Raw genomic sequence first — 11883 nt, forward strand, 5'->3', positions numbered from 1 at the left:
CAATCATCACCGATGCATAATATCTGGTGTGTCTGCAATCCACATCGCACCTATTCCCGATCAGCTCCGTTGCGGTAAACGACATCCGTGACGAAGCGGACGAAACGCGTCCCTTTCAAGTCCCAAGATGGGGACATTTGTGGGTGACTCTTGAGACTTCGGAGTACATTCCGGCACATTTCTTATGCTGAATTTTGGTTTGTTTTGGGAATAACCCGGACATCGGCGCTTGTCTTCGGATGTGGTCTGGCGGGTCGGAATGGTGCTTCCGACTCGGTCGTGATGAATCCACTTTTTGTTCGGGGGTCACCGTCAAGTATTCCGGTATGACAAAATCGCCTCTCAAAAATTCGAGCACGGATGGATGCAAATCTGGTCAATGTGATTCTCTTTGCACCACTAATAGCCCTGTACGGTCCAAATTTCTGTTTAATCCGGTTTATTATTACAGCACCTATAAGCAAACACCAAGTTGTAATACAAGTTCTGTCATAGTATTAAATGCTAGAACGCCAACTCCTCCCAATGCTTGTGTATATGCTTATCCACTAGTCTCGGTCAAAAGCCATGCCTCTCCGGGGTATTCTCATATCTAAACATGTGTCCCACAGTTCCTCCGTCATCATTCCTAGGTCAACAACTTCTGTACACGATTCTGTAGTACTCTATCGACGGGTTGGCTGTTACGCTGTACAACCACGTTTTCCCTGCCTCCGATTGTAACGACTCGCAGCCACTCCGGAGCAACCTCGCTGGCGATTAAACGCACGCAAGTTGCGCCCTCCTCCTTGGATACCGGGACCCGGAGAGAGTCCTTGAGCTTCTCGAGTATAACTGCCATCGTAAAGGCCTGTCGTGGCAGAGACATTGGATTGGATAGGCTCAGCATTGAAATGGTTGCTGCAACATCACCCACGCGGTTGAGAGCCGCACGTCGCTGAAGCTCGGGTCCGGTAGGGGGAAGTGGCTCGTTGGCTTTAGCTAATTGCTTTAATCGTAATCGATCGAGAAGGCTCATCTTTGTGCCATCTGGGTTGAGAAGGGGGCTGTTGGATGCCGCGTTTTGTTTTGCTGCCTTCTCGTGCTGCTTGGTCGCAATGCCACTCTTAAGCTCTGACAACGCACGCTGTCCTTTGTTCAGAATTGGATTCGCTGTTGTTCTGTTGTCCATATTCTTTATATCCACTTGGGGAAGCTCGTTCAGTGAGAGGTTATCCAACGGAAGGTCAATATCCATTTCGTCGGCAGAGCGTTCGGTGCCTAATGCTCTCAAATTTACCTCAAATTGCTTCAGCAAACGCTCTTCGTTGATCGCCATGTCGACAGAAGAGCGCTCAACACAAATCTTTCCCCGGCCATAATCGACAATCATGAATGGTGAATGAGTGTTGGTCTTTGTCGAAGTCTGTATAGCGATGCATCGTCGGATATCCTCGATAGTGACTTGGCGTTTACCCCACGACTGAGAAATGTGTGGCGCAAGTGTGCGTACGTCGATAGGTGAATTGTTGCCGTTATGAGCAAATTGAATCATAATCGTCTTGACAAATGATCGGTGTATGTCAACGAGCTCAGCAAGGTGGAGAGGAAGGGCATCCTTGTCCACCATGGGCTTGCGCAGCGTTTTGAATACATTGTCAAGTTTGGTTTGTACTGTCTTTCCTTGCCTCTTGCTCTCAGAAAGAGGTGTGGTTCCGATGGGCTTGTGGGCAGTTTTTGCCCTTGAAGGGGTTGTCTTTGCAGTTCGTTTGCCTTTTGCAAATGGTATATCCTTCTTGATCAGGTTTGAAACCAGTTCCAGGTTTCTAGATACGGGCTTTATAGGTGTGGCAAGTTCGTCGTCACTACTTGGAGCAAACGAGGTAGTTCGAGCCTTGATCCTAGGATGGGCATCTTCTCCGTCTGTGACCGCTTTTCGCTTCCTGGTGGTTACCGAAGATATAGGTTGACTGACGGTTTTCTTGGCAGTATCGTTTGGGGTATAAGTTTTCGAGACACGGGTGAAGTTGGTAATGGAATGGCTAGCAGAAGGTGCAGCTTGGTTGCGCCTGGCCGGTCGAGGCATCCTTAAGTTTCTTTGAGAGTAGAAACACGTGAGGAAGCGATTTCAAGTGGAAGGCGCAGAGAAGAATGTCGAGATATCAAGAGCTATCTGTACAAGAAAGGAAGTCGCGGAGGTCATTAAATGAGAAGACTCAATTACGGAAGTTGCAGTGAAGAGAATTGCGAAGATTGGGAAAGTAAAGGTGATGTCTTGGAAAGTGGAAGTCATACCCACAGAAAGTTGGAATGTGCTCCGTCGTCAAGGGAAACGCGAAGACCTAGACGCGTTCTAACGCGCTCACCGCGTCTCGTACGCGTAAAGTTGTCTCACGAACTCGCGAATAAAGTTAAAGTGGTGCACGGGTCTATCCAACTCTCCGTGAGCACCTAAGCCAAAAAGACAGAGGCCTGCAAGCAGAGGTAATATCGTCATATTAGAGTGCCAGTAGAACAATATCATTACCGTATTCAACCATACCTAATAGTTAACAAGATCCTTACTACATTTTGATCCGTGCCCTCACTTCGTTCTCGTTGAAAAGCTTCGGATCAAGCTCCTCAGACTTCGGTAATAACACTGGACGTCTCGCTGTAGCAGGCAGGTACGTCGCCCAGCGTTCAACATTTCTCGAAATCCAATCAGGCTGCTTTCCTTGTCTGCCTTCGTTGGGTTCTTGGCATATTCGCTTCCCCCGATTCATGCGCCAGAATTTGCGAAATGTGTGCTTCGTTGGCTTGGAAAGGAATGAGGTCGCAGAGCTAAGTTTAATGCATGTAAGAGTTTAATGGAAATGATCATGGAGATGCTGGCAAGCCCCTTCCTCTTTTCGTACTATCGCTTTGCTTTATCCGAAGATGTCTCTGGATCTTCTATATACCTACCCAAGCTTGAGTACCAATTCCAATCTCGAGCATTGGTAGGTTGACTGATCAAATCCAGGCACGAGCTTTCATGACAGTGAAATTTTCTTCTTCTTCTTTTTTTAACCTAGGTACTGTTATTCGGAAGTTCGCATCTCGGCTCCCGTTGTCTAAACTCTGTCAATTTCTGCACTTCTCCTGAGGTGCCGGTACGAGTCAGCAGGTACAACCGATCTGTACTTTTAAGGCCGTTGATGACATTTCTGTAGGCTCTAGGTAAGTTAATATCTTTATAAGGTACTAAGCTTCCGAATGAGATACTTAAACCCTCTTCCACATGTCTCTATGGCTTGAAAGGGGGTCTAAGTGTTAATGTCTGTCTGTGCTCCCAATACCAGGACAAACTGAACGTCGTTGCAACCCTCCCTACCTGTGCTCCCCCGACACTGGTTCGGCTAATAGTAGTAAAACCGTTGCTTTATGAACCCAGGTCAAGTATATTTCGGTGTGGTGGCCCGATGGATAAGCACACGTACCTATATTTGTAGAGTATTCGGGGTACTCCGGAAACGAGCTTTATACGTATGAATAGTCCAGCAGGTCAGTCAGGGTTATTTTTCCTCGGCGCGACAGTATTGGGATATCATGATATCATTTAGGCACACAGGATTGCATTTCAGTCTCTTGAAACATTGCATTCATATAGTACAAGAGCCGCAGTAATCGTTGGTTCTCTAACTTCATTAACAACAACCATCAAAAGAAACAAGTGAGAGCTGTACATAGTTTGATCTTCTGAAAGAGACAAGAACGAAACCTGCCCATAAAACTTTTTGCTTGCTCCTTGGATCAAACCAATGCGCCATTATCCGAAATCCACAACCTTCATGATAGCTTGCATGAAAAAAACATACTTGTCGTACTTCCATTATTTGACTTGCACCCAGACTCCAGAGCGCACTAATATGATATCGCGATAACGCTGGCAGAACAAATAACAAAGCAACAAAACATTCCCCCAGGGCAAAAATATTGGTTTCCTGGCCCAGTTCTAAGTATTTACGGGGGTGCATGGGTAGGTAGCGAGGTATCGCCAGAGCCTTAGAAGTTCCTCATCTAGAAGACTTGCAGCTCAGCGGCGACCAGACGTGGACCAATGTTCAGGCCTAAAGCTGACAGGACTGGGCGGGGGAGGAGCAGGTACGGTATAGTCATCCTCTTGGATATGATGGACTGGAGTTGAGGGACGGTTCGTTTTAGTGGAAAGAGTAGCGGTGATACTGGTGTAGAGGAGGTCTTGCGAAGTGACGACCCTCATGTTGCGGGGCGAAGCCTGGATTGAAGAGGAGTGTGGACCAGGCATTTTTTCTTTCTTTCGTTCGTTCTTTCTTTTTCGCTTCAGGGACAAGGAACAGAGTCGGGTTTCTGTGTGAATGCGTTGTTAGGAGAAGAACCATTGACGTGGGTGAAGCTGACTTATAAGTCAAGAAAGACAGTACATACCAGAATAGAAACAAAGCGGCTTGCGTAAACTGTGGGTATGTGATGGAGCTAGCCCCAGTGACTTTGTGATACACGTTAGGTCCGAATCTTGTATCTGTAGACTCGAGCGTGTACCGATAACGAGGTTTTCTTTCCTTCGTTGTTTTTAGTTCTCTGCGCCGACCTGAACTTATGAGGTCGCTACGGAAGGGGTAGCTCAGCAACCAGAGAATATCTGGAAATGGTCGCTATCGTTAGAGTTAGGCCAGGGCTTCAAGGAACAAGAACAACTGAAAGATTTTGCACGGATGCAAGGCGGCCGCAGTCAAAGACGAGGCAGTGGATGATTAGGAAAAGCTTTTTCAGATAGGTAGGTAAGATATAAGAAAAGGACAATCCGGGGAAGGGGGTGGAAGGCCAGTTTATAAAGGGGAGAGTTATTGATAGGGAAGGAGCAAAACGATGGGGATGGGATGAGATGAGTAAGGTACCTCATTATCGACGCAGCCCGGGTACCTCATCTCACAACCCAACCTGAGCCTGACTTGAATGACTATCAACCCAGGTCCTAACCAAAGCCGGGGCAGACAAGGGCGTTACTGTCATTGCACGATACCTATGCCGCCAACAAGTTACCAGTAAACAGCATTGACAGGGCGAGCTGGCCTGTGAGACGACGACGTAACAAGCCGCCAATCAACTTAACAAGGGCAAAAGCGACAAAACCTGGGGAACAGCCAACAGGGCGGGAGCCATGTCTTGGCTCTGGTGCTAAGGAAGCAGGTACATGTTTCTACCTGGCCAGGTATCCATGCACGGCAACACGGAGAAGAGGACACACACCATGTATAACATCCCTGACCTGGATACACTCCAACGATTACCTCACCTTACCCCCCGAAACTCCCGTGGCCCAGTTCGATGAAGTCTTGCATTATTTTGGCGTTTATTGTCGAGGGACAAAATTACTACGCACCTATGTTCGTAGGAAGGAGGCCACTTCCGCCCATCATAAATCTTGGTGTGCATCGTTGAAACTGTCTTGACAAGCACCAAGGCGAGATTGTGCAAGACATGCACGGTCTCGTCCCTTACTCAAGAGCCACATTATCGAAAGGGGAGGTATAGATACAAACACTGACTAATAACCCAGTTAAGTCCACCTAAAAAGAAAGAAAGGCATTGGAGATGTGACTTTGATTTTGTAGATGTACCGCCAATAACTGCCTCGCCCGTGAATGCGCTGCATCGTGCCGATATCATTGGAATGACTTCAACCACTGAACAGGTGTGTTGTTACCAGGATCGCTCCGAACAAAAACATCCCATTTCTGTCACGTTGCCGACTGGCAAGAAATAAAAAAGAACAGGGCATCAAACACACCTGAAAAGGGAACGAAAAGACGAAAGATCAAAGTTCAAATAAACATCAAAGGTCGTCACCATCACTTGATAAACAAGGCCCCGGTCTGTATCTCAGAACCTGCACAGAAAGAGAAAATAAGTATCAGTCACGGTCCCGCGACTAACTAGGAATCGGCCATCGCTAGCACCAGCTGTCTGGACGACAGACAGCGAAATGTCAGTGGGGGACATGCACAAGCATTTTTCTTTCTGCTGCTAATATGGTTGTGGGGGCCATATGCCTGATTCCGAGCCGACAGCCCCGGCCCCTTAGGCAATTCTACATCTTCTAGAAGGCCGCTCATCCAAAGCAAAGGGATAAGCGAAATTTTATTGCTAGCACTTGTCCCTTGTAATTATGTATGAGTTTTAGTATTCAACATTGACAGCAGACCAATCTTGATCTCCATGCCATGGACCACAATCAAACTGACACTCTTTGAAATGATGCAATGATGCCCGAAGAGCAAATCGGTAAGCGCAAGCTGGTAGATATTCAAATACATGGTCCAGAATATGCCTAGTCAAGCCGCGTTGATAAGAACTCAACACCAATTCGGGTAATCCCTTCTCTGGCCCTGTATCGAGACACACCCGGCCACGTCGAATATGCTCAATGAACTGTTGTTGCCTACGCGTAACGATACGTGCCACAACCTGAGTTGCCTACAATCAAAGCACCTGGAGTGTCTCTGACATCGCAATGGATGTCTCATGATATGACGGGCACTGAGGAATGTCTGTGCAACAAACAACACGGTAATTAACCTGCCAAACCAGGGAGATAACCACACTTTGAGTCAAAAGGGGTCAAAGGAATCACGACTGGTTTGTAATCAGCCAATTGGAAGTTATTTGCCGAATCCAGTGTAAGTATATGGCTGAAAGCCGCATATGCATATGCGCTCAACAACACACGTCAGGCAGCTTACCCATGAGGAACTTGTTGAGGGCAAGGCGGGGCGGTATGGGGGTGAAAGGACCGTTTCTTAGTCGTTGGTGTCTGTTTCTCCGATCTATCTATCATTCCAAAAAAAACTAGTAGCTTAGGAAAGCTGTAGACTTTACCCTGACATAACCATGAAAGGCTTCGGATCACCAAACATACCATAGTACTACAAGAGTAAGAGATTCACGGCTCTGGGTAATGGCATACCCGTCCCTTATGTGTGCTGAACCAATGCTCTAGATGAGTGAAAGGCCGTTTTGTGTGTTTAAGCGACTGAGGAGAAATACGATGATACTTCCAACTTATCGGTGCATTATCCTAACCGCACCATTTGCTTTCAGCTCATATATTCAATTTCCCCACTACTATCCGTAGAGTTAACTTGTTTATGACCATATGTGACCCCAGCAGGAAACTATTGGCGCTCCGGCGCCCCCGAGAACTGGCCTCGCCATTATAACTAATGAATTGTAATAATTACCTTACTTATAGCCCGCACCAGTCCTCTCCTTTCGCCTCTCTTGTCTGAACAGGTAGCAGGCTAGGCAGGTATGTTCACTGACTACCTAAGCTAGGGGGTACGGGAAAACAGCGGAAGGCCGTGGGTGGGATTTCAGCGATTTTTGGTGTAACCCATTCCGTTGTTTTTCCTTACCCTGAGGCTAAGGTAGACTGGGCTGTAAAGGTTGGTGGGGCACTGGAAGAAAAGGTTAGAAGGGGTAACCGGGATCTTCCTAGCTTTCTTAGAGGTCATGGCCGACGCCGCGTTCATGTTCTTGGATTTCCGGCTGAAGCCCATTAACCTACTGACCAGGGCCCAATCAACCGAGGAAGGGAAACATATTAATACGTCAAGAGGGTGTTTCGTACTAGGTATGATAACGAAATTTATGGCGAGGAGGACTAATGAGTTCGGGGAAGACGATTTCCCTTAGTGAAAAACATATGATACATTGCCTGCTTTTAGTTGGGACAAGTATTAATTACAGGACTTAGAAGCAGTCATCAAGACTAGCATTTCGTCAGCCTGGCTGATAAAACTTATCAATTCTGTCAAACAATCATTCGTCCTGCCACGTATCAAACAATCTACTGAAGCAGCCTTATATAACAACCTTGCATAAACTGTCGTCAAATACCCATCAACGGCCCTGCCGATCTTTGCCTTATGGGATTTTTCCTCTAACGCGGCTTGCAAGGAACTGACGCCATGCTATCAGGTGGCCGTTGGAGTTACGATATACGATGAGACGAACGATAACAATGTCTGAATTTCAACTTGAGCACAATAACTGAGAGCACGCTCGTCACTCATAGACCAACACTCTCAAAGCGTTATAGATTCTGGGTTCAGATGGGCGAAGCGTTCTGGTCCCCTACCAGAGGCCTTTCATCTGGCATTCTGCTGTCTCATGGGTTCCCTAACCCTGAGGGCTCTGCCTATGTTATCAGGGCCTTTTCTCCTTCAAATTGCTATATCCAATGCCCTATATTTGCTAGGTCTGGCTTTGGTTACGTGCTTACAAGCCATGTCTAGAACCGCTTTGGATAAAGGGTAGGTAGCTAAGTAAGGTCTGCTTATGGCTCGGCAACTGTAAGGCAGGACAAGCATCCGACTGGCTTGTGAAAAGCCTGAGGTGGTCTGAAACAGACAAACAGTATATAGTGCTGGAATAGAAATGGAGATGCATATCAATGAGTAGAAGACCCCGTCGATGATAGCATGTTTGGCAAAGCGATGTCACGGACTCATTAGCATCTGGTCGTTCCAAACAAGACAGTGCATGCTTTATCAGATCAGCAATGATGAGATGCCAGCGCCCAGAATCGTTTCTAATCACACTTGATAGAAATGGCACTGGTAAAGTCTAGCTCAATATCTATATTGGTATGGCTTTTGCGTTCTTTCTCCAGGCAATACAGTAGAGGAAGACGTGATGGACCATGCAAGGAGCAGCAATGTCGATGTTCTCACACCGGATCATGTTTTGCAGAAGAACCAAGAACATAAGAACAAGAGTCTATTACAGGTGCATGAAAGAAGCATACGCTTTTGAGCCCCTGTCCTACCTACAAACATGATTCGTCCCATATCATTATGCATGACAACTATTGCAACTTCTATAACCAACGTCCAGACAAAGGCCTCCACCTTCACTTCTCGCCTCTGTTTGTAGAAGCACTTCGCGCCGTCGCCGCAGTTCCGGGAGCTGCCTTAACCTTCCGTCGTGTCGGCTGATAAACGTCGTTGAAGTTCATGGCAACACCGAGGAATCGCATATCCACATCTGGCTGGTATGCAAGATCACCAAGGAGGATCTGCAAACGAGTTCGGAATGATGCACCTAAGTGTCGAAGACGCTCTTGTAGAACGGGGAACTCGGAGGCCACACCACCAGAACCTGCCATCGGCGTGTCAAGGCCATCGTGATCATCGTTGTGCCGTGTGGTACTTCGTACATCAGCCTCCTGACGTCGCGTAAAGTCTGACACGCTCCAACTGTAAAGTCCGTCAACTGAGTCTCGGTAGCTGAGCATGAACCTCAAGATTTCACCAAGCTGCATCATATATGTTGTGCGGTCATCTTCATCAGAGCTGTGCGTGCGTCGCTTTGCTCCAAGGAGACCTTTATGAGTGATGTCGTTGAGGTACCGTGTATGCGCCTTGATCAGATCGTCCAAAGTGCAGTCCTCCTTCTGGATCCGTTTTTGAAGCTCGCCCCACGAGGATTCGATGACCTCAAACAAGATGTAGTACTGGAGTTGGCCCACAAAGTGAATCATCTCGGCGAGAACACCGCGCGTCGACTTCCACGTTTGAGAGACTGCAGGGTCAGAGTTCTGGAGAACTCCACGAGCACCTGTCATGCACTTCCGCCAGGTTGACAGTACTGCAAATTCTACTCGCTTGATACGCCAGAGAAAATTGAAGACTTTTAGGTATTGCCTGTTGCCCCACTCTGTCACGACAACATCGACAGGTGCATCGATCTTGTACTCAAGGGTAAAGCAATCCCATCCGATATCACCATGGGATAGCTGCAGCATACGAGCATCCAGTCGCCGTAGAACTTCGGGAGAGTCGTACTGGGCATTTGATCCTCGGATAGCGTGTTCCAATTGCGCCGTTAAAGTATGTCTGTACTGTGCTCCAGCTGGACGATCAAGGTTGGCAGCCAGAGACTCCATCAGGAGTGCGATAAAATCTCCCTGCCCTAGAAGGATGTAGTTCTTGAGCGCCTGAAGATGTTTAAATAAGTGAAACTTGTTGGCCATCAAGTCAATGAGACGTTTCATGGTGGTCTTGTAAGCTTCATCGATCCAAGCTTCCAGCGTGGCCGTGTCACCATACCTTAACTCTTTGGAAGCAGCTTTGGAGTAATCCTCAACCCACATGGCATCACCGCAGCTGTGTCGGATGAAGTTCAGTGACTTCCCGATCAGAAAGACCTTCTGGGCAAAGTCCTGAGTAATGATGCTGGGGATCATGTCTGCAGCGATCTCGAACTTGTCCTCCCAGACATTGCCTGCGCCCTTAGCCTTCGCCTGATCTTTGTTGGGAGCCTGTTCTCTGACGAAAAATTCGTGGAAAGGATCGGACAGTTCACCGTCGTAAATCCAGTGCCGTAAAATGTCGTAGAATGGCCGTGTGAAACTTCCTAATAGTCTCTCTGCGAATGCAGCCACCACAGGATCTCCATGGGAAGAAGAGAAACTATGAATCAGGGAGACAAGCTGCCCCCCTCTGTTCTTCTCGGATTCTTCAGCAATGAGGCTCATTAATCTGAGGCCCATCGTTGCTTCGCGTGTCCATACTACACATCTTTTGAGCGTGACACCTGCTCTTCCAATACCTTCTCTTGGAGCTTCCTCGTCAAGAGATGCAAGTGCTCTTCGTATCTGACTCTCAAGAGTTGCTATCAAACTCAAATATGACTTAAGCTCACCGTGGATAGCAGCTCTGAGGCTTTGGCCTAGAAGTCCTCTCGCAGGAGTCTTACAAAACCCGTCGAGGCCGCGATAAAGCAGCGAGGGTTCAGCAAGAGTGTGAAGTAGGGAAATGATTGGTAAAGGAAGTGTCGCCGGTAATTTGATAAGATCTGATTTTGCAAAAGGTAGTGTGGTGGATGAAAGTCCCTGAAGAGTAAAGGGAAGATCTCTCAGGATAACTGACTCCGGAGGCTCTATTTCCGAATAATTATTTGCCAGCAAGGTTGATTTCAGCGAAACGTCTCTTTTTGCTGGCTCAAGACGTGGATCTCCCTCTTTGCTAGGTTGCTTGCTCTCTTTTTGTGGAACTTTCTTGAGTCCCTCTGATTGAAACGCCTCCTTGAACTGCTCCTCTTCGAATCGAGAGCCCTTAATGGTACGTTCCCGGCCTTGCCGTTTGATGGCATCGCGACTGATGGCGTCTCGGTAATTGGGCGCCGAAGGCTTCACTGGGCTCAGTGGAAGCGGTTCGCTAGGGTCTGGAGAATCAGCAAGCTGATAGAGGAGATAGAGTATTGCCCATTTGTGTTCCAGCACAGGAAGTGAAAGTAATCGGGTATATAAATTCGAGAAGCGCAGAGCTTGGGTGGGATTGCTCTGGATGAGCTTTCGTTTTATAAGGTCGGAGGCATGGTTGACATCAGAAGAAATAGCGGGGGAAACTGGACTAGACCACGAATGGTGAGTTTTGGCATATTGTTCGATACATTTTAGAAGATATACATACCTGTCTATTATAGATTTAACAATTTCGAAGCAAGTATCGTGACGTTCTTGCGCAACATCTTCAGGATCATTGGGATCACTGGGCACGATGTGGGTTATCAGGCTGTCGATAGCGTTGGTGATGCGATCGGGGGCCATGACGGCATCGTCGCATGCCACTCAAGAGTAGGTATGGGGCTGGAGATCAATATAATCGCAGAAAATCTTTGTTCAGGAGAGAATTCAATCAAGAAATTGGACATGCGCAGGCGAAAGTTCTGGGTAACTTATCCAATTGAATATCAGCGTGATTAGAACCATGAAGCTCAGACGCGACAGGCGCGACAGACAAAGTTGGTAGTGGTGCTGCAGGGCGAGTTGCTTAGTGCCTTTTTAGAGGTTGAATGTAGCGGGGACCTGCTCTCCCTCGGCTTTAAGGCAACTGTTCA

At 47.5% G+C, this 11883-nt stretch overlaps 2 protein-coding genes across 2 annotated transcripts; both read right to left on the reverse strand.

Moving 5' to 3' along the window:
• Positions 1 to 628: 628 nt before the first annotated feature.
• Positions 629 to 2065, reverse strand: BKA55DRAFT_508052 (uncharacterized protein; the record flags this gene model as incomplete). Its single annotated transcript, XM_046187390.1, has 1 exon — positions 629 to 2065. One exon carries the CDS (start codon positions 2063 to 2065, stop codon positions 629 to 631), a length of 1437 nt encoding a protein of 478 aa, XP_046051469.1.
• Positions 2066 to 8519: 6454 nt separating this feature from the next.
• BKA55DRAFT_612647 (Spc98 family-domain-containing protein) lies at positions 8520 to 11775 on the reverse strand. Its single transcript, XM_046196668.1, has 2 exons — positions 11457 to 11775; positions 8520 to 11396 (listed from the first exon to the last, which is right to left on the reverse strand). The coding sequence occupies exons 1-2, from the start codon at positions 11591 to 11593 to the stop codon at positions 8894 to 8896; spliced, it is 2640 nt and encodes an 879-aa protein (XP_046051470.1). The 5' UTR covers positions 11594 to 11775; the 3' UTR covers positions 8520 to 8893.
• Positions 11776 to 11883: the final 108 nt, after the last annotated feature.

This window comes from Fusarium redolens, assembly GCF_020744475.1.
Source record: "Fusarium redolens strain MPI-CAGE-AT-0023 chromosome Unknown BKA55scaffold_6, whole genome shotgun sequence".
Classification (NCBI taxonomy): Eukaryota; Fungi; Ascomycota; class Sordariomycetes; order Hypocreales; family Nectriaceae; genus Fusarium; species Fusarium redolens.